Source organism: Crocuta crocuta, unplaced genomic scaffold (genome assembly GCF_008692635.1).
Source record: "Crocuta crocuta isolate KB4526 unplaced genomic scaffold, BGI_CrCroc_1.0 scaffold89, whole genome shotgun sequence".
NCBI lineage: Eukaryota > Metazoa > Chordata > Mammalia > Carnivora > Hyaenidae > Crocuta > Crocuta crocuta.
Genome location: NW_027551559.1, coordinates 2,963,993 through 2,987,401, shown reverse-complemented (window position 1 = coordinate 2,987,401; position 23,409 = coordinate 2,963,993). Strand labels below are relative to the sequence as shown.

At 44.7% G+C, this 23,409-nt stretch overlaps 1 protein-coding gene across 1 annotated transcript in view; it reads right to left on the bottom strand.

The window, feature by feature from the left end:
* CTNND2 (catenin delta 2) overlaps positions 1 to 23,409 on the bottom strand; it is a 784,902-nt gene that overhangs the window by 286,905 nt on the left and 474,588 nt on the right. The window contains exons 11-13 of the mRNA XM_077749452.1: positions 23,130 to 23,138; positions 21,883 to 21,910; positions 13,961 to 13,977 (exon numbers count right to left, since the gene is read on the bottom strand). Coding sequence (XP_077605578.1) covers positions 13,961 to 13,977; positions 21,883 to 21,910; positions 23,130 to 23,138 — 54 coding nt within the window. The remainder of the gene's footprint in view (positions 1 to 13,960; positions 13,978 to 21,882; positions 21,911 to 23,129; positions 23,139 to 23,409) is intronic.

The following is a 23,409-nucleotide window of genomic DNA, read 5'->3' as shown; positions in this document are numbered from 1 at the left end:
GCAATTAAACTAAGATGGTTAAGATGAAACCATCTTGAATAATCTTAGGTCCTCATTCCAAGGACTGTTGTACTTATAAGGACGTCATGTGTCCTCATATGCCTTTCCCCTTGTGTCTTTGAAAAGCAGGGGAGAAGGTGCATAAAGATGAAGGAAGAGCTCGGAATGCCGTAACCACAAAACAAGGAACACCTGAGCTATCAGAGGCTGGAAGAGGCAGGAAGGATCTTCCCCGAGAGCCCTTGGAGGGAGTGAGGCCTTAGTGACACCTTGTTTTCAGATCTGTGGGCTCCAGAACGTGAGAGAAAAATGCAAATATGCGTTACTCTAAGCCATAGATTTCGTGGCGATTTGTTCTGGCAGGTCTAGGAAATTAATACACTGTGTTTTTGAAGAGAAAGAGAAAAACAGGAATGTAATCCTCTTTCATGTGTAGAACAACTTCAAAGTGCCCCCTTGCCTTTTGTTTTCCTTTCCAGACCAATGAGAGAAAAGATTTAAAAAATAATCCTGAAGGCACAATCTGAAGCACAACTCAAAAGAAATTTTGGTTCTATAAGCATTATTTAAGAAAATGTAAGCCTTTAAAACCATCTATTTTATTAAGAGCAAAAATCACTTTTTCAATTTGATTTCATGATTTCCTTCTTTGAGGAAGAGTAAATATTTGACTTAGAAAAGAAAACATTCTGAATTCATGTGTTAATAAAAAAATAAAAGCAAGATGAAAGAACTACAGAGGAGCTTTGGTCACCAAAACCACACGCGGAAGGTTCCAGATGCTGCCAGAGGCGTGGGGAGGATGCCGGCCTGAGAGACGCAGGCTCCCAGGCACATCCTCTTTCCGAGACACCCAACCCCCCAAAACTCTTCTTGCTTTCAGCAAACTCCCACGTCCTCCTTGGTGCTGTGAAGCCACTGTCCTCACTTCTCTGTCCACGTCTTTTCTCACCGACCTCACCTCCACTCAATGCCTCTGGGCTGTTCCAGAATCTTCTCAAGAAGGCCCCACATCCCACACGGTGCTTCCTATGAGCTCAGGTGTGTCTGCACCACAGACCTCGACATGTCCACTGGCGGTCACGGGCAACTTGTGAGCCAGGACTTGTCCCTCGTTGTCATTCTACTCAACCTCTTGGCAGAACTGATGAGCTTCCTCTCGAGTGTCCGCCCCCAAACTATCTTCATCTCCCTCCTGCCTCTGAGTGCACACTGAGCCTCCTTCACGGGGCCTGTCTCCTTTCCGGTCGTTCATTCATTCATTCACTCACTCAATCAACCATTCATCAACTACTTGCAGAGCGCCTAGATGTGCCAGGCAGGGAACAAAGAAGTCCTTGCCCCACAGACCTTGCATTCTATGGGGAGGCAAGGGGTAGTAAGGATAAAAGTACACTGAGATGTCCTAAGTGCTAAAGGGGAAGAGCAGAGAAATGAGAGGGAACAGGAGTAAAAGTTAAAAGCTAGAAGAGGTGTCGTGGCTGCTGTTGTGTGAGGGGACGGGGTCAGGGACAGAGCTGAAGGCCGGGATCAACACTCGCCCGTCACTGCGATAGACACGGTGACTACAGTCCCGGTGGGCACACAGAGAAGTGGGTGAAGACAACAGCTAAGTGGCCAAGGACTGTGCCTGGGGCATCCTGACATCTCCCAGCTTCTCCAGAGGTCTCGCTGTGTGGCACCTGGGGGCCCGCCCCCAGCTGCGGTCATGCTCACAGCCCCTTTCTGTTTCCTATGCTGATTCTGTCTCATTGCTCGTCTCATAAACGACAGCAGGCCAGGGGCTCATCCTGCTCTCTCCTGTCCTCACCTTCGCCCACTCCCACGGCACTCCCATCCCGCCCATGACTTCAATCACACTAGGGTGCAGACTAAGGTGACAATATAATTTGTTGTCAAAATGGGGACACTCCGAGCCTGGATTGGGGGGATGTAGATGATACATCGGACTGTCTTGGGCACATGAGAATGTACAGTTGCTTGACTCTACGTACAAATGGCTGTTGGTTTCATACTGCTCAGGAGAGCTCCTTCTCATCTTCCCGAATTGGCTGCCTGAGCCTCTGTGGTTCTCCACTCAGAACTGTCCCTCTTACCATCTTCAGTATCTCAACCTGTGACTACTCCAGTCAGGCAGTGGCCGGGGCCTGGGGCCTACAATGACCTGTCAACGAAGCCTTCCACCTCCATCTGCAAAATACACCTGCAGTCTGACCCCTCATTACTTCCACCACGTACCACACTGGCCCAGGCCACTGTCATCTCTGTCCCAGATCACTTTAACAGCCTTCCTCCTGGTGTCCCTGCTTTGGATCTTGCTCCTTGAGTCTACTTTTAAGGAAGTAGCAGGGGAGCCTGGGTGACTGAGTCAGTTAAGCATCTGACTTCAGCTCAGGTCGTCATCTTATGGTTTGTGAGTTCCAGCACTGAATCAAATGATAGTGCAGAGCCTGCTTGGGATTCTCTCCCTTTCTCTCTGCCTCTCCCCCATTAGTGCACACTCAATCTCTCTCTCTCTCTCAGAAATAAACATTAAAAAAAAAAAAAAGCAGCCAGAGCGATCCATCTCAGAGCTAAGTAAGATCATGCCACTCCTGTGCGCACATCTCTGATGCTTCCTCATCCCACGTAGAGGAAGAGCCAAAGTCCATGCCTCAGCCACACCCAATTTAAAGTCTGATGCTTTCAATACGGTAATTTATTTCTGCCTTTTTCTTTCTAATCTGTGCAAGCAGCATTCATTGTGGATTTCAGAATACTTAAATTCCAGCCAGATCTTATTGCAAATCAAAAGGAACACAGGCCAGCAAGGATTAATAGTGATAAATCCCAAAACGGGCCAGATACCAGTTAGTGGACTCCAGCTGTGGTAAAATACCTCAGACTTGGTGACTTAAACACAGACATGATCTGTCCCAGTTCTGGTGGCTGGGAAGTCTGAGATCAGGCACCAGCATGATCGAGTTTAGCTGAGACCTCTCTTCCTGGCTTGCAGACAGCCTCTTCCTGCTGTGACCTCACATGGCAGAGAAAGAGAGAGAGAGAGAGAGAGAGACAGACAGACAGACAGAGACAGAGAGCACTCTGGCGTGTCTTCCTCTTTTAAAGAGCACCTGTTCTATCAGACTGGGACTTTATCCTAATGACCTCATTTAACCTAATTATTTGTTTAAAGGCTTTATCTCTAGTCACTTGGAGGGAGTTAGGGCTTCAATATATGAATTTAGGGAGAGGTACAATTCAGTTCTTAGCAGTAGGTAAAAATGTCCACTTGCACACTCCTCTTATGCTCCCCGCTGCACTCACCGAATGCTTTCAGTTGTGGCTCTCAGGCCTCTTCCTTCCCCCAGTTCTTCCCTGAAGATTTTACTCAGTCCCAGCCCTGGAGACTATCAGACAGCCCAGTCTCCTCCTCCCATCCCCCAGCCCCCCTCAATTGTGTATCTTCAACTCCCTGGACACAACAATGAGCAAACGGGGAAGGGATGTGGAGAGCAGTGGGTGGAGAAAGGCTCACTCCCAACCAAGGTGGGAGCAGGTGTGACGGCTGGGCCTTGCCCAAAAAGTGATGGCAAAAGAAGAAAGAAAGCAAAAACAACAACAACAACAACAAAATCAGAATTTATCCTCTTGAAATAGTAGGTAACGTGTTCACCACACACAAAATCAAGATGGAACAGAATTAATGGACTTGTAGTCAACTATTAAAAAAGTACAAAAACAAACAAACCCTTTCAAGTCCCAAGAAAACAAAACCAAACAAACGAAAAAACCAAAACAGTATCAAACATTTTATCTTTTGGCCTTGTAATAGTGGCTCTTTGCTCCTTGGGGGAAATGTTTTCTTCACCTTTCAGAAATAATTATAGAAGCTTAGTAAATTCCAGAGGATATAAGCTCAGGGAGAAAGAGGAAAGGTCATGTATGTTTACACTTCAGACTGAAAGAGGCCTGGGTAAGCCATGTTTGAGGAGAAGTTCATGACATCCATCAGCTTTTATAAAATGTTCTTTTAACTGATTGACACTGTTATCCCCAGGAAAGATGTTAGCGCTACTGAAACCAGACAATCATAGGCTGTAGTATTCTACGAAGCAGTAGGAAATGAAAGGCCAAGAGCAAAAACTTGAAAGACTGTAAGGATAAAGTCAACCCTTGGAGACTGGATCTGTTTTCCTCATATGTATATTAGTTTCCAAGGGCTTCCAGAACAAAATACCACAGACTGGGTGGCTTAACCAACTGATACTTGTTTTCTCATGGTTTTGGAGACTGGAAGTCCAAGATCAAGGTGTCAGCGAGGCTGGTTTCTTCTGAGACCCCTCTCCTTGGCTTGCAGATGGTTGACTTCTCACTGTGTACTCACATGGTCGTTCTGTGCAGGCACATGCCTAGTGTCTCCCTTGTGTTCAAATATCCTCTTATAAGGGTGTGAGTCATATTGGATTAGGACCCACCTAATGGGTTAGTTAACATACAGTGTATATTGGTTTTAGGAGTAGAACCCAGTGATTCATCACTTGCATGTAGCACCCAGTGCTCTTCTCAACAGATGCCCCCCTTCATGCCCTTAGTGCAGCCTTCCACCTGCCTCCCCTCCAGCCACACTGCTTGTTCTCTGCATTTATGGTTTACCTCGCTCTCTGTTTTTATCTTACTCTTCCTTCCCTTCCTTATGTTCATCTGTTTTGTTTCTTGAATTCAACACATGAGTGAAATCATATATTTGTCTTTCTCTGACTTCTTTCGGTTTGCATAATACCCTCTAGTGCCATTCATGTTGTTGCAAGTGGCTAGACTTTTTTTTTTAGAGCAGTTTTAAGTCTGTAGCAAGATTGAGTAGAAGGTGCAGAAATTTCCAATATTCCCCCGTCCCCACACGTGTAGAGCCACTATGAACACCCCCACCAGAGTGGTTCATCTGCTGCAAATGACAAACCTACACTGAGACACCTTCACTGCCCAAAGTCCACAGTTTGCATTAGGGTTCACTCTTGCTTATGAACAATCTGTGGGTTTGCACACATGTATAATTACATGTATTCATCATTATAGCATTTAACAAAGTCATTTCATTGCCCTAAAAATACTGGGTTTTAAAGGACCAAGGAAGGCACACTTATTAGGGAGACTGAACAGGGTTGAGCATTGATACATCTTCCCACTAGAAGGAGATTTTAGGGTTGGTATGGTCCAGAGAATCATGTATCCCTTCACAAAGAACCCTTTTAAAAGTGGATCTGATTGGCTCCAGGGCGCCCTCAAGATGATGGCCGTGGCCTTGGTTTACAGAGCACTAAGGACAGCCACTCGTGGTCAGCACTTGGACGTGTGCATTGTTAAGGTGTGACTGTTGCATATTTCCTAGCTGCTAGGAATCAACACTGACTTAGGTCACCCAAGTGGATAGGATTTACACCTCTTTTTCTAATCAGTTAATTGTGATAAGAATCAGGATTTCACAAATTTAAGTCCTGCCTTTAATATTTCTAGAATAATGAACCATGAGTAAATTTCATACTTGCAAATCATTACTTTTTCATCTTCGTTATACAGGTTTACTTACAACCTTAACTAACAACACTCAATGTCCCTGCTACTGTGCTTATCCGCATGTCAAAATGCATCTTGGCTGAAACCTTTTACTCATAACTCAGAAAACCATGTTAAATCTGGCCCCAGTATAGTACTACCTTTTCCTCACATCTTTTCAAGATCAAAGAGTGACCAATTAACGCCCTAGAGATGACCCAGCAAGCTAGCCTGATTTAATCCACAAAAGCTAGCCTTAAAATCTTCCCCAAATGCTGTCGCCTTTACAACTACCATTTGCTCTTTACCACGGCCCTCATTTTTAACCATGTTTACTTGAGAAATTCTGAGCAATTTTTAACCTCACTGCATAATCCAGTAGTCAATTTGTAGATGAATTTTGTCTTGTTAGTAAGGTACAGTATAGACTTTGTTCTCCTCCTGCACCGGAACTGTAATAGCTTGTCTGTGCCTAGCATACAAATAAAGAAACTCTTGGTATTGCCTTTGGTATAAAGAGTGTAAGCAAACCAGAGGAGTACCTACTTCCTGCCACTGTAAACCCAAAAGAAAAAAAGGAAGAAGGGAATCAATAAATCCGGAATTCAAAATAAGGAGGTCAATTTAAAGAGCTACATCTTCAGTTATTTAGTAATTTCTACAAAAAATAGAAAATAATTAAATCACATATAAAAAAATCAGTGCTGACTTCATTTCTTCCTTCCTCCCTCTTTCCTATCTTCCTTCTTTCCTCCCTCCCTCCCTTCCTTTCTTCCTTTATTTTCAAAGAGAGAAAGTTGGGGAGGGGCAGAGAGAGAGAGAGAGAGAGAGAATCTCACGAGAGAAGCCCACNCTCCCTCCCTTCCTTTCTTCCTTTATTTTCAAAGAGAGAAAGTTGGGGAGGGGCAGAGAGAGAGAGAGAGAATCTCACGAGAGAAGCCCATGCAGGCTCCACATTCAATATGGAACCCTACGCAGGGCTCAATCCCATGACCCTAGGATCATGACCTCAGCCGAAAATCAAGAGTCAGATGCTTAACCGACTGAGCCACCCAGGCGCCCCACTACTCACTTGATTTATATAAAACTAAGGAAAACGAATCCCTCAAACTAAACCAGCCGTTCCACAGCACTGGCCTCATGCATCTGTTCACCTCCTCCAATTAGTATGGAATTGCGTTCCTTGTCCAATTCTCTCGCAATGAAGTTTTGGGAATGTAAGGTGTTAGGACACTTCACCATTAAACTGTTCCTCTAATGTGGGGATTAAGCTTATGAATTCCTTGAGCCTGCACCGATGGGTTAACAAGGCTTAAAGAACTAGAGAGCCACAGGTTATAGGCATCCAAGATTAGGTAAAACAGATTAGGTAAACAGGACAAAGGCCCCCAGTATAGGACAAAGATACAGGAATAGAAAAGCCTCAGGCTGGAAGCATCCCAGATGAGGTAAACAAGATTAGGAATTCAGGACGGAAACACCCCCCAATTTAGTACAATAGCAGGAAACTGTTGTCACAGGAAGGACCAAAACAGGTAAACAGGTAAGCAGGGCTCTAGACCCTATGGGGTGCCCAGAGTTGAGCTCATTAGCAAAAGAAAGGTGCCTTGTTGACCCTGAGGTAGCCTGCTCTGTCTTACCCCCTAGGCTAGCTAAGATAAACAAGGGGCCTAGGGCCTGCTGTAAACAACCATCTGCCCAGTGCCAGGACTTTGTTTTGTATTGACCCAAATCCCTAAAAACCCATTATCTTCAAAACCCCCTTTCCCCCACGCCCATGAGTTAATGTTCACGGTTTCATTGTTTCTTTGTGCATGCCCATCACGGTGTAAGCCTTCTGATCCTAATAAAAATGGAGCAACGACCCTTACTCAGGGCTCTTGTCTCCTCCTGGACATTAGCCTCTCTCACAATTTAATCCTGTGTTTCGCTCTCCTGCCGGACAAGAGAGAACTCCAGACCCAGAGTCTACGACACTCATGGAGTCTAGGACAACACGGAGGTGGTCACTCTGCAGAGAAAACCCACAGGCTCCCCCTCCACAACAGAGCACGGCAGGGCTGGAGCCTCCTTCACAAGCCCCCTTCTGTGGGCCGTGTCAGTGGGGGATGCAAGAGGCACTCCTGTGCTGTGGGAAGTCTCTGGTCCCACGGACGTGGTCTGCCCTTCAGACTGTTTGATGGTATGAAGCAGTGCAGAGCTGTTAGCATCGAGTGCCCAGTGTGGGCCGCAGGGTGTGGGCTGAGGGTGTTACGGGTCGCAGGGGTGCAGGCTGTGGGGGCGCCAGTGGCCGTGAGGTTGCACAGGGCAGGGCTCACTCTCAGGCTGAAGCCAATTGGCACACGTGAGCTCTTGGTGGGAACTCTGTCTCTCTTGCCAGCGGGGTGAGGTGGGGGCGAGCAGAAACCAGAACTGGGCTGCCTTTGTGTCATAGGCATTTGTGGACTGACCAAGACTCTCCTTGATCTCCTGACCAAGACTCTCCAAGTTCTCCTCAACTTTAGTCAGTCTTCTCTGAGCCCTTTCTCGGGTAAGCCATCACCTTGGCCCTTGTCCTGGCCGAGTCCAGTCCTGGCGAGAAGCCTTCTGTCAGTCTGGGGAGAATGCCCCACCCCTGAATCATATCTGATCAGACTCCTCAGCCCCGCTCGCTCCCACGTGAGACAGGAGCACCCTGGCTGCTGGCAGCAAGGCCCCCACCCTCAGTGCGTCTTCTTAGCGATCTGCTGCCTGCTGGCTCCCTTACCCCCAACCCCCCACTCGTCGGGGCTGTGCTCAGGACTGAGCCCAGTTCCACACCCAGGGTTCTCTTCCACTACTGCAATCGTTTCTGGATAAGATCTGTTTTTACTGTTTTACTTGGAGTCCAGCTCTGGTTCTCTTTGACAGACCCCAGTCTAAAAGTCATCCTGAGGGGCGCCTGGGTGGCTTAGTCGGTTAAGCGTCCGACTTTCGCTTAGGTCATGATCTCGCGGTTTGTGGGTTCGAGCCCCGCGTCGGGCTCTGTGCTGACTGCCAGCTCAGTGCCTGGAGCCTGTTTCAGTCTGTGACTCCCTCTCTCTCTGACCCTCCCCTGCTCACGCTGTCTCTCTCTCTCTCCTAGAAATAAATAAAACATTAAAAAAAAAAGTCATCCTGAAAAAGGGTGAAGGCAGTCCAAAGTTCAGGGACCCTCTAGCTCTCCCCATATGCTGGTGAAACACCTGCACACGCACCTCCTCCTGAGTCCACCCACCTCATCAGGGACGGAGACGCCTCCCCCGGCGGCCACTCCTGCAGTTCCAGACATCAGTCCGCCATCTCCTCCGAACTTCACAATATTACTTTAAAAAAAGGAATTTTGGGGGCATCTGGGTGGCTCAGTCAGTTAAGTGTCCAACTTCAGTTTAGGTCATGATCTCATGGTTTGTGGGTTCGAATCCCACGTTGGGCTCTGTGCTGACAGCTCAGAACCCGGAACCTGCTTCCAGTTCTGTGTCTCCCTCTGTCTCTGCCCTACTTCTGCTTGTGCTCTGTGTCTCTGCCTCTCAAAAAATGAATAAATGCAAAAAAGTTTTTAAAAAAGAAAAAAGGAATTTTTTGTTACACCAGTGTTTCTTTTTGTGTGTAACACATGTGGCTGGAAGAAAAAAATCAAACTGGGCCTAAACACAACAGCCGAGGTGTAATGTAGCTGTTGGTACGCACGGATTAAATCGGAAGATGCTGTTTGAGAAGTAGCTTGTAAGAATTAGAATCGGAAAGCTCCCTAATGTGTAATAATTTTTTTTGTCATGTGTAATAATTTTTTTTGTCAGATTCTTTTATTAAGTGAAATCCACATTGTCTTGAACACTCTTCCAGCATGCTTTTTCCCCTTCAAATATATTCTCAGGAGTATCATTATTATTTAATTTTAGAGCAATTTGTGTTGACCATCCCTGACTTTTAGGAGACATTGCAAGGCAGGTACTTAAGAGCATTAAGGAAGAACACACTTCACATCCTTTGTGCAACATATGCTCAACAAGCTGCTTTGGGTTTCAAAGAAGAGTTTTTTGAAGTGAAGACACTAGTCTGACCGCTAAAGTGTATTTGTTGGAAGAAAAGCTCTGACAGGGGGAGAAAAAGGCTTTTGGAATGATAAAGAAAATCTTGGCTTTGCAAATCAAACATAAGCCTGGGTTAGAGAAGTTACCAAAAGCCTTAGGTATGGAAGGAATGCCAGATGTAATTCCCTCTGGACCAGGGAGAAGAGTTCTGGAAGAAAGCGTGAGGAGAATCCCAGGAGTCCATGGATGCTAGTGTGAGGTACCCATCTATATATTCTGCCACCATGAGTTTAGGAACCTAAAAAGTGGGTGGTTTTCCTCTTGTCCCTGCAGAGAGCAGGCAGGTGGCCATTCTGCACCAAGCTGGCCTGACAGCAAGAGAGGTGAACGAAAAGAGCCCCCATCCCTTGCACCATCTCCTCCCTCCCCTTCCAACCTGCTGAGCTCCCGTGAGCCCTGCGGTCTTGCCTGCTCCCCACAGGAGTGAAGAAGGTGGTTGAGGATTGAGAGCAGGGGTGTATTTCTGGGTGTGGACAGGGGAGACCTGCACATATGTGTTAAACACAAGGTGGTTTTAAAAATCATTAAAGATAAGGGCACCTGGGTGGCTCAGTTGGTTAGGCGTCTGACTTCGGCTCAGGTCATGATCTCACAGTTTGTGGGTTCGAGTCCCACATCGGGCTCTGTGCTGACAGCTACCTCAGAGCCTGGAGCCTGTTTCGGATTCCAATTCCCTCTCTCCCTGACCCTCCCCTGCTCATGCTGTCTGTCTCTCTGTCAGGAATAAAAAAAACCATTAAAGATAGGGGTGCCTGGGTGGCTCAGTCAGTTGAGCGGCTGACTTCAGCACAGGTCATGATCTCATGGTTCACGAGTTCAAGCCCCACATTGGGCTCTGTGCTGACAGCTTGGAGCCTGCTTCGGATTCTGTCTCCCTCTCTCTCTGTCCCTCCTCCGCTCACACTCTGTCTCTCAAAAAAGAATGAACATTAAAAAATAAAATAAAAATCAAAAAGGATACACACCTTAATGTAAGTGTGTATAAGAGCATAGGGGGATGTTGATAAATGAGGATGCCATATCCTGAAGGCAAAAGTCATATTACAAATGAAAGAGGCAGAGGTGTTGAAAAAAATAAGTGCTTTTCTAGCAAGTGATATTTATATATATAAAAAAATAAAGTTAGATCCCTACCTCACACTATACCCAACAGTAAATTCACAATACATTAGAGAACAAATCTGAAGGGTTAAATCTTAAATATTCCAATAATAAAGGAGAATGATACTATGAGTTGAGCATAGGGTATGATTTCTTAAAAAGAATATATAAAGGACAAAATTTGAATATACTAAAATTTAAAAGTTACAAAATAACATAAAGAGATGCATCATGGGGCGCCTGGGTAGTTCAGTCGGTTAAGTGGCCGACTTCGGCTCAGGTCATGATCTCACGGTTGGTGGGTTCGAGCCCCGTGTTGGGCTCTGTGCTGATAGCTAGCTCAGAGCCTGAAGCCTGTTTTGGATTCTGTGTCTCCCTCTCTCTCTGACCCTCCCCTTCTCACACACTCTCTCTCTCTCAGAAATAAATAAAAAATGTTAAAAAATTAAAAAAAAAAAAGAGACGCATCACAGATTGGAAGAATATGTTAGAATCTAGATAACATCAAGAATGTATAAATATCTTCTCTGTATATTAATAATAGCTTTCATTTATTGAGCCAATCCTATTTGAGTACTTTATATATATTAATTTATTAAGAAAATGGAACAACTCTAACAAAGTAGATAATTGTATTAGTCTTATTTTGAAGATTCAATGAAACTACTGACAATAAAGATTAAATTTGAGTGGTTTCATATGACTAGTACGTGTGGGATCTTCACCAGGTAGCCTGATTCTAGAGTCCTCACAAGTAATCCCGCAGTAAAATGGAAGAGGCTATCAACAGGCAGTTCACAGACAACTAGCAATTCTGGACACATGCTAAACTTCAGCGATAGAGGGACACAATAGACCAATCAAGGTGGCAAAGATTTAGGGGCGCCTGGGTGGCTCAGTCGGTTAAGCGTCCGACTTCGGCTCAGGTCATGGTCTTGCAGTATGTGGGTTCGAGCCCCGTGTCGGGCTCTTTGCTGACAGCCAACTTAGAGCCTGGAGCCTGTTTCAGATTCTGTGTCTCCCTCTCTCTCTGACCCTCGCCTACTCATGCTGTCTCTCTCTCTCTCTCAGAAATGAATAAAACATTAAGAATTTAAAAAAAAGGCAGCAAAGATTTAAAAGATTGACAATAGCAACAGTTGGCCATAAACTGACAGTGGGAGTGAAAATTGGCACGACTGTTGTAGACAACAAGTAAAAGGTAACTCTTAAATTGGAAGATGCACACCCCTCTGGTCTGGCAATTACAACGTCCCACATTCGTCCAAGGACACACATAGATGACAGTCATTACCTGCTAAATATCCACTGAGAAGAGCATGTTTATCAAAGAACAGATAACTGCGCTGTGATATATGCATGCAATGGGACACTACAAAGCAGAAAGATGCATGAAATATGCAGACACACATCCATGTGGATAAATCTCAGTAACGATGTTGAATCAAAAAAGTAAGTTTCAGGGGGATCTATATCTACAACTATATCCATGTCGATGTAATATGGTGCTGTTATGGTTAATTTTATGTGTCAACTTGGCTGAGCCAGGATATTCAAAGATTTGGTCAAACATTATTCTAGGTATTTCTGTGAAAGTATTTTTTTTAGGTGAGATTAACATTTAAGTCAGTGACAGTGAGAAAAGCAGAGCGTTCTTCATAATGTGGGTGGGGCTCATCTAATCAGTAGAAGGCCTGAATTAAAAAGACTGAGTCTTTGGGAAGAAGAGGGAATCCTGTTAACAGATTGCCTTCAGACTCAAATTGCCACTCTCCCCTGGGTCTCCCACCTACAGAATCTCCAGGCTGACCCTGCACATTTTGGTCTTGCCAACACTTCACAAATTCCTAAAACAAACACCAACACAAACACAAACAATAAAACAAAAAAACCTTTCTTTCTTTATCCATACATCCTGTTAGTTCTGTGTCTTTGAAGAAGTCTGACATACAGAGATGCTGAAGATGTAAATGTTTAAAACACACAAAGCAATATAAGGGCACACACAGGTGTGAATGACATGCCTAGATCTGCATATGAGGGTGTCCTGCTAAACCATGAGTGTGCATAGAGACAGCATTGTAAGAAATGGCTTAAAAAAAGTCATATTAACATGAAAAGAGTGCTGGGGGACAGACTATGACAATTTTGAGAGCTCCATTTAAAGAGAGCTTCATTTTTTAAGACAGTGAATATGTTTCCTCTTTGAGCATAAGATGAGTCGATTTTCTTCAATTATAATTTGAATCACTGGACCAGTTCTGAAGACTATGTACAAGTGTTGTATCAGAATAAAACCTCCACATCAGTCAGTTGATACAATAAATGCAAATTACCAATTCTCCCAGGCTGTCGTTTATTATTTTTATTCTGTAATGGAAAATAATTTATATTCTGATGTGTATTAAAATTTACAATGTGGTTTTTCATTATGAATCAGAAAAATATGCTGCACTGGTTTCTGGACCATGTCAAGCATCATTCAGGTATGACAAATAATGCAGTGCCTTCTAAGTTATTATGTTACTGTAGGCATATCCATGGATGCAGGTGATTTCTCTTTTTGCATAAAATATTACACCAATATTTTAAGGTGCTGTGGCATAGGAGCTGGCTGTTCTATATTTAAAGTCTTATAGGATCAGGATTCCAAAAGAAACACAAACACCCAATGACACCGATAACGTTGAAAATCATCTACATTCATGTTCTTCTTTTTGTCCAGAAATAGCTCCTAAAATATTTTCTAGTGTGCCTTCAAGTAATTTTTTAAAGATGACTTGGGAAAAAAACAATTGCTAATTAATTGTAACACCATGTCAATTATGTTAATAAAATTCTAATTAAAATCCTTGTGATGTAAATCAGTCTTTCTTTGTGTGTTGTGAGAGCGAATGTGTGTTAATTATTAGATGGGCTAGCAGCCATCAGATCCTTAGTAAGGTTGTCTTGACCCTATGCAAGGCCTTGGTTGGGTACAGGTCTTTTGACACACCTAGTTCTGCCTGACAGGAGCACTGGACACATTGATAGAGACAGACTAGTATTTAAGGTACTACAGGCGTAAGCTAACTGATGTTCAGTACAGAAATGAAACAGTCCAGAAGACAGAATGGGACTGAAGGTTAAGAACTAGCCTTTTTAATCTTTTTAAATTTTTTAATGTTTTATTTATTTCTGAGAGACAGAGAGAGAGAGAGAGAGAGAGCAGGGGAGGGTCAGAGAGAGAGGGAGACACAGAATCCAAAGCAGGCTCCAGGCTCTGAGCTAGCTGCCAGCACAGAGCCCGACGTGGGGCTTGAACCCACGAACCATGAGATCATGACCTGAGACAAAGTTGGATGCTTAACCAGCTGAGCCACCCAGGCGCCCCAGAACTAGCCTTTTTTTTTTTTTTTTAAAGGGACATGGAACAGAGGATAGGGCAGTTTGGACACTATCCTATTTCAGGTCAATTACATGCGATTGCACACTGAAAACAAATAGAAAACCTCGGCAGCATCTACACTGTCAGCTAGAAGGGCTACTTGGAAGATATCAAGGATGCTGTGATTTCAATGGCTGCTGAAAGTGGTAAAGTCCCTGTTACCTGCCTGGCCCTGTGCCGGGGTCTGGGGATACCACGAACCAAGACACAGACCCTTCCTTCCTGCAGGGACGGCAAGGCAGGGGTGGCCCTTGGGTCCCAGAGAAGTTAACACTGCCTGGGGCTCCTAACTTGTCATCTTCATGGTGCAGGAAGAAAACAGAACGAGAAGAAATGGCTCCTGGGAAAGAGAACCCTTATTTTGATGATCGGGGTCCAGATGGAAAGCAAACTGCTTCTATGTACACCCAGCACAGAAATCAGTGTGAGAAGACATCAGCTTGTCAGGCGTCCCAGGAAACACGGAGGTTAACCGGGGTAACAACCCCCCACCCCGCTTCTCCGTCATACACATACAATCAGTGAAGCCATCTATGTCGAGAAAAACGAGCTCTGGAAACATTCCACGTGGCACCTATTTGCTTATAAATCTGAAAAGTCTATCATTAGGATTTTGCACCTCTGAATTCTGCCAAGGGAAGAAGAAAACGCTAAAACCTAGCAGGATCTAAGGCACTAACTCTTCCTACATGTATGAAAACACTTGCATTTGCACCGTCCCTTCAGAAGGAGACAAGCCTGATATATGTGTGCTCTGGAGAAGCCCATCTGAGTGGGGGCCTCTCCGGGATGAGGGACTGGGGCCCCCGGTGCTTTGTCCTGCCCGTCAGTGGCACACATGATTTCCAGGCTGCCTTCACGACCGGATTCCTGAAGTGATCAGTTACGAGAAGCTAGGAATGTAAATGAACCTTTATGTTCTGCATTCTTCAAAGAAAAAATAAATAATTCAAACGAGATAGAAAGAATAGCTCTCCTGTGTAGAAAACAAATAATTCTCACTTGTAAATACAGTTTTCCATACTACAAAGCAAGGGCACTCAAGGGAATATCAGATAAATTAGTCTAACAGAAGAAGAATACGCCAAAAATTTTTTGAAGCTAAAAGCGGTGATGGTGACTGTATGGGGTGGTGGAAGGAACAGGCCTGTGTTCGGACTCAGGATCCTGTTTCCACTCTGGCTGCTATTACTTCAATTGTGTGACAGACATGATGGGTGCCATAGAGGGCGTGGCAGAAGCTTTTTGGTGCCGCATGGCTACCTCGGATTCCAGCCTCCACTATAGGGGACGGTTCCCTGTGGCTCAGATGAACTCTTGAGTAGCTACCATGATCTTGTAGCTTTCTTTCTTTCTTTCTTTCTTTTTTTTTTTTTTTAATATTTTTATTTATTTCTAGGAGAGAGAGAGAGAGAGACAGTGTGAGCAGGGGAGGGTCAGAGAGAGAGGGAGATACATACTCTGAAACAGGCTCCAGGCTCCGAGCTGGCAGTGAGCACAGAGCCCGACGCGGGGCCCGAACCCAGGAACTGCGAGATCATGACCTAAGAGAAAGTCGGACGCTTAACTGACTAAGCCACCCAGGCGCCCCGATCTTGTAGCTTTCTGCCTAGGGCGCCAAAACCATGCCAGTGCACCTGCCTACAAAGACGTACAGTCCAGAAGTTCAGGAAGTTAACGCTCCCCAGGCAACCCAAAGCCACCAGAAGCTGGTGGTAAACAGATAACCCCCTGTCCTCCCCCCTCCCCCCACCCGGACACCTGGGCAGGCGCTCCTTGTGCTGCTGAGAAGGATCAGCACATCAAGGCCTCACTCCACACCATCGGCAATGACCTTGATGGTGGACCCTTAGACTATTCTTCCCTCCTTTCTTGTCTCACTCTCCCTGCTTTCTGGAATCACCTCCAAAATCCACAACCTGCGCCCAAATCCTTGCAACAGGTCAGCTATTAGGGGTCGAGATTTTGGGCAGCGCCAGAGAAGACAGAACACCAAGGAATTTGCAAGGCTGCTTGGTGAAGGCAGGGTGGTCACAGAGGACAGGAAAGAACAAGCCCCGCCCAGGAGGCAGGGTGAGGAAGGGGCTGGAAATGAATAAGGGCTGGTGAGGTAAGGACATGCCAGCCTGAAGGTGGGCAGAACATCAGCCCGGGCTCCTGGGGAGCCTGATGTTTCCCAAGGAGCTGAGTGGTCAGCTGACCACAAGCCTGCTGGGACTCTGGCCGCAGCACCTGACCACCATTTTTTCCCACCACTTTTCTTGCAACTATGGTAAAAAATGCATTTTACTCTGCAGCCGGGAACACTCACGTGTACGCACCTACACAGGTATACCAATATTTACTAGATATTGATTGGACATCTCAGTGAAGAAAAAGGTCATAAAACTTCACTCTTCCTACATGTGATGTGATGTGACATCACCATTCTGCCATATTCTCTCTCTCTCAACACTATGTTTTACAAAACTTATTTCACAACCCTTAATAGGTTGCAATCTGCACTTTAAAAATCACTAGTCTCGACTAGTCTTCATGGCAATTTGAAGAACCCGTATCTCCTCTCTGCGTCTCCCTGTCTTTCTTGGTACAGTAATGGATTTGAGATGAATGAATGACAGTGGAAGTCCTCTCTGCTGCCCAGAGACTTACAATTCTGGGTCAAATTCATGATAAAATGTCAGATCACAGACTCCATAGTCCATTACTGTTAGTAGTTAACGGAAAGCACAATATAAATAAATTGTGTGTCATGTTTTTTATTTTCAGAAAATGTTTACGAAGATGTTGTATATCCTTTTAGTAATATTATACTTTCATATTCAGAACGGGGCTAGAAATGAAAAGTCATAAAATAGTTGCAAAGATATAGTTTCATTCCATTTCTTTATCTCTTACGCACTGAGGCTTTCTGTTCCCCCTCAAACCATCGGTTCTGCTTCTGACACCACATTCTTCTTGCTCTATTGCCCTGAAAGTAACCACATGTCTTTGTACTTACTGGTCCTCTTGTGGAGCTAAGGATAATCCACCTGTCTCAGCTCCAGTCTGTCCCCCTTAACTGCAAGCCTCGGTAGCCTGTCCCCCGCCCATGAGGCCGTGTCCTCACCACTGTCCCCACACCGCCAGCGCGGGCCTCAGTAGATCCTCTTGCTGTCATTTCTTTATGCGGCTCTGATGCCTTAAGATGAAACCTGCTTTATTCTTCGTAGCCTCCAGAGCAGCGGACACAGTACCGGACACAATCCTGCAAGGGGCCATCAGATGTCCATGATGGGTGCAAAATATGTTCTATTTTCACTCTGATGGTTGTGGGTGCCTACACCCTGGCCCCAGGCTCTGATGCTGTTTCTCGTTGAAAGAGCAACTGTTTAGTAGCACAAATGGAAACATTCCACATGTTGTAATTAGACTGCATATGGTGTCTTGCCTTATCAAATTAAATTTGGCTGAAAGAATCACAGTGGAGGGCTGGGGAAGTGATCCATGGTCTACTCACAATAGAGCAATTCCTCACCATCAAAGCAGCGTTCTGCATGAATAGGGATGCATTAGCCCACAGATCAAAGCCTCCAGCGTTCTCTTATCAGTCAAAACCTTTCCGATGCAAGTGACAATACAAGAAGAAAAAGCAACAAACAAACAGCAACAGCGGCCCCTCCACAGCCCATGGGTGTCGGTAACCCAGGGAGGGGCAGGAAGGAGCCCCCGGGGTCCTCTCTCCTGGGCCTGTCTCTGCTTCTCTCCTCTCTTCCAAGGCCACTCTTGGCTCCCCCTCCTCACCCTTCACCACAAGACAGAGGTAAGTGTAGACCATCGTCTTGGGGTCCAAGCCAGGGAAGGGCTCTCAGGGGATCTATCTGGGGCAGGTGCCGAATCCTGATGCAGTCGCTGTCACCAGAGTGCGGGATACTATGATCGGTCATCTCTGGAAGATCACCAGGACCATGTGGCCTCAGAAAATGGCCACTCCCATTTAAAGTGCATGGAGAGGGGTGCCTGAGTGGCTCAGTCGGTTAAGCGGCCGACTCTGGCTCAGGTCAGGATCTCATGGTCTGTGGGTTCAAATCTCATGTCGGGCTCTGTGCTGACAGCTCAGAGCCTGGAGGTGCTTCAGATTCTGTGTCTCCCTCTCTCTCTGCCCCTCCTCTGCTCATGCTTTCTCTCTCTCTCTCTCAAAAATAAATAAATAAAAATAAACAAATAAATAAACTGGATGGAGAGAGTATGGAGAAATGTTATTTTCCAGAAGGAAAGGAGCTACTTTGGACACATAAACTGAGGGATGTCTACTGCAAGCTCCAAGAGAGTATCTCCATTTACACAGGGTTTCATAATACTATCTTGTAGCAATTTCCCCCCACTCAGGAGCAATGTTTCATTGTCACTATGTAAATATCTTTAAGTAATTTAAATTTGTATCCTGTTTCTTAAACTGTGTGTGTGTGTGTGTGTGTGTGTGTGTGTGTACGTGTATATGTGTACACATATAGTATCTATAGCACATATATAGTATAGTATTACTGTGGTGTGTGTGTGTGTGTGAGTGTGTGTGTATACACATATACAGTAAAACTTTGGATTGCAAGTAACTGTTCTGTGGGTTTTCTGCAAGAGAAGCAAACATTTCTAATAAAGTTTAACTTGATAACCGAGCTACGTCTTACAAAATGAGTCATATGTGACACCAAACATTGCATGATCACAGCTGAGCCAATGGTTTCTTTCTCTCTCTCTCTCTCTTGCTCACTCGCACTCATGTGGTGGGGTTGTGGGTAATCATCTCCCATGCACGAATGCTATGTCTCAGGCGGTGTGTTTGGCAGAAATCAGCGATTTTTCAGAATGTTGGAAGGTGCCCATAGCTGGCACTAGTGTATTTTTTGTCACTTCAAAGCACCTATGGACAGCCTTTGGCTTTTCCAGATAAGAGTAAGCTTAGGAATGCTTTGCTTCATTCTAGGTCATTGGATAAGTTTCTTGTTAAAGTTGCATGAGAAGAAAAAGATTTCACTGAGCCAACAGATAGCAGTGATTACGTTAGTGATAGTGAAAGTCATCCTATACATTAACTCTCCTTTCTCTTGTCTCCTTCACACCAGCCACGAAGGTTTTCAAAGGTAAGTGCAGGCTAATTTGTTTATTTTTCTTCATATTTCATTTATTATTTTGTATTATATTACTGTGATCATTTTTATATGAATATTTTAGGCTTGTGAGTTTCCATTCTTATGGGGAAATTCGCTTTGGTATTCAAGTGCATTGGATTACAATTTATGTTTCCAGGATGAATTATGCTCACAAAGCAAAGTTTTACTGTGCATATCTTTTATCTTTTCAAAGTAAGTTCTACACCCAGTGTGGGGCTCGAACTCACTATCACAACGCAGAGATCAAGAATTGCATGCTCTACCCACGGAGCTGGCTGGGTGTCCCCTGTCTCTTAAACTATACTTTAAGCTATACGAGAACAAAGTAGGTTTTTAATTTTGTGTAGAGCTACGTATGAGCTTGTAACAGGGAGCTCATTTTGCAAGAAGAGCCATACCGAACACACATGTGATTGTTTCTTCTCAGCGCTTTTGATGCGTGGCTCACATGGAGGCGGTGTACTCTGTGCTCGCCTTCCATTTCAACAGTAAAAATAATTGCTTGTCTTTCGCCATTTCTATTTCACCATGTTTTGATTCCTTTAAGTAACTATCTCTTTTGTACTGAGAATGTTTGATCTATATATGAATGACCTCATCTGAATAAATACTCTAATTTCAAGGTGTCAGATGAAGAAATAATCTTGAATGCCAGGATCTTTAACTTCAGATAGGGCTCTTAAAAACCCATAAAAGGATTACATAAAGGGGTCTATTTCATCGAGAACATCTGTTTTACCCACTGTCAGTCCTTCTACGCGATTTCTGAAGTGGATGTGGTGCTTTGGTCTGAGTCTCATGCTCAGATCCCTCTTTGACATTAAGAGATGAATCAAAATCTGAGACTTTTTAAAAAGATCCTTATGGTTTTAACCAAGAAGGTAATCTTGGTTGTTTCTTTAACGTAATATAACAGCGCAGGATACCCCAGGCCCCCCACGAGGGACATGGTACGGCAGCTGCTTTCGTGAAAGTTCATTAAACTGTTGATTTTAGCAGAATCCAAGGGAATTAAGGTCTCACCTACGGTAGAGTCATGACAGATGAAGCTACTGGGGAGAGAGAAGCAGGAAACTTGCAGAGAAGCTAAGAAAAAATAATCTGGTGTCAACCGTGTGCAGAGAATGGCAGCGCTTCCCGGCTGGTGTCAAGGGGTTTCCTGGCTCTACGTCACTGCTCTGAGCCAGGTTCACCTCGGGATTCTGCCACTGACACCGGCTGCCAACTGAGATAAGTCCAACCCCGAGAGCCGTTTCTTCCCACAAATCATTTCCCCTCTCAGTTCTGCCTCCCCCCTTCTTCAGTAATACCAGACTTGGCCATTGTCCTAGGCTACACACGTTGTAGCGAACTGTGACTGTCCTCTCCTTATGCTGTGTCCATGTACCCTAGTGATTTCCTCCACGGGGTGTTCTCCTGTGCACTGGCCCCAAGTTTTAGCCTTCTTGTGGGTGAAGCTTCTCATCGTGTGTGTTCCCTGTGCGGGTGCCCGCCACTTTGCTCCGCAAGTATTTCCAGATTCGTCTTCCTAAAGCTCAGTCTAGCACCCGGTGTTCAGCTCAAAGCCCCCAGGGGCTNTTAAAAAAAAAAAAAAAAAAAAGCCTGGTCTTCCATCACCTCGTTCCAACCATCTCTCCGGCCGAATCTTTCTCCAAAAACATCTCTAGTTTTATGACTTGTCAGCTTGCCAAACCTCCTAAACGCCCGATAACTTGGAACAAAAGTGAGCCGAAAACGTGGTACGCGACAGTCAGTTGATAAATGTCTGCGGGAGTAAGGAGGGCATGTGTAGGTAACATACAGACAAAACGTTTATTTTCTGATGATTTTGGCAAAACTGTATCTTAAGCCCACATTTCTCCCCAGGTCTGAATTTGCAATTGTTACCTGATATGCCACCCAGATATAAAAAATCCCTAGGTTAAGAAAAAGAGCCATACTCTGACTTCTCCTCCCCAACAGCCCCAACACAGACCCTGCTCCTCGTTTTATTTCCATCTCGGTTCAGGGCAGCATGGCCCAGCTACCCAGTCGTCAAAACCAGAAACCTGAGAATTAGTTCCAACTTCTCCTATGCACCATTGATCTGCATTGCAATATAACAAGAAAACAACAATGGCAAAATCTCACATTTATGGAGGGTTTGCTAAATGTTATGGGCTGAGCTGGATCATTCCCAAATGCTTCTGTTTAAGTCCTAACTCCCAGTACTTCAGAATGCGCCCTCATCGGAAACAGAGACCTTGCAAGAAACAGTTAAGATGAGGTCATCCTGGAATAGGGCGGGCCCCTCACCCAGCATGACTGGCTGGGGTCTTTTTATAATGGTTGTTCCTTTATACAGAAGTAAAGGGACATCATGTGTGTAACTTCCTTAAATACCTTCTAAGACATATTGGAGAAACTCAGGGATGTGCTAAGTAGAGGTCATATGTCTATCAATCACCTGCGAGGCATGTTGGCCATTAAGAAGTAAGTAGAGCCTAACAAAATAATGGGGCTGTTGTGCACAGATATACGTTTGGGGAGAATGCCTGGGGTTTACTGCTACAAGCCAAGGGGCTACTAAGTCACCTGCAGCAGATCTTCCCTGGGTACCCTCAGTTGGCCTGCCCAATGCCGTGACTGCAGGCTTCTAACCTCCAGAACTGAGACATTATATTTCTGTTGATCAAGGGCACTCAGTCTGTGGTCTAGCTCAGCTCTGAAAGTCCCAGCAAGCAAATACACTACGTACCGGCCAAGGGGCTAAAACCCTTTTCAGATCCATACTGAGTTAACGCTTGCAGTAGCCACGGAGTCATCTAGAGTTAGGGGTTCATACGGGTATTACCCCATTTTGTTTTTATTTACTTAAAGTTTTCTTATGTTTATTTAATTTGGAGAAAGAAAGAGACAGAGACAGAGAACAAAGGAAGAGGAGCAGAGAGAGAGGGAGACCCAGAATCCGAAGACAGTACTAGGCTCCACGCTGTCAGCACAGAGCCCAGCGCAGGCTCAAACTCACAAACTGTGAGATCATGACCTACGACGAAGTCAGACACTTAACTGACTGAGCCGCCCAGGCCCCCCAGATAACACCCCGTTTGTAAGCTGTGGAAACAAAGCCTTAAAAAATTAAGTAGTGTGAGGTCACCCAGATAATGAACAACAGCACAAACCAAAATGGATGGGATTCCCAAACCCAAGTTCATAACCACGCTCCTCCTGTCGTCTGAAGGGCCCGTCCTGACGCCTTTCCAGGCTGGGACAAGGTTATACAGGTGGCCCTCACACGATTCCAGTGTGCTATGCCGTAGAGTTTAAGATATTCATTAACGCACTCCATGGAAAGAGAAACTTGAATAAAATAATTCATTTTCTTTTAGACAAGACCATGTTTACAAAAAGCCCCAGAAGACCTTATTTTTATCTAATTTATCAGATGTGTTATTTAAAATAAAATGACTCAGAAACCAATCTAACATGCCTGGCTGCATATCCTGTAGTATTTATTTTATAATGCAAACAAACTATTACTATTGCTCAAAGAAATTAAAATGGTAGCATCACACAGTGCGCACATGAAAATTAAATTCTGAAAACATTTCAAAGTTTGTATTTATTCTTAATAAGTAGTGTGCAACTGAGTGAAAAAGCAACCAACAGCTCAGACATTTCCTTACTATTTATAGAGAGGAATTATGTAAACTTAACACAGAAAATAACTGCCGTTTTCTTGAGGCATTAAGCACAGGTAAACACTGGGNAAAGAGTACTTCCCAGGGCAGCATGGTGAATTGTGCTATAGAATTCTCCTTGTACCCAATGTAGTCACTGATCAAGCACAGACCAGGGCTAATCAGAAGCAGTAGTTCTTAAAGTTTGGTCCAGGAACCCCGGAACTCCTTCCAGCATCTACATGGTTATTTTCACAGTGATATTAAAATGTTATTTGCCCTTTCAAATTTTGTTGACATTTGCATTGAGGCTGCGGAATCAGTGGGGGTAAAACTGTTGATGTCTTAGCAGGAACCTAGAGAGGGATATCAAACTGCTCTCATGGTCGTGAAATTCCTCTTGGTTACACACACACAGTTAAAAAAAAAAAAAAAAAAACACAGATTTG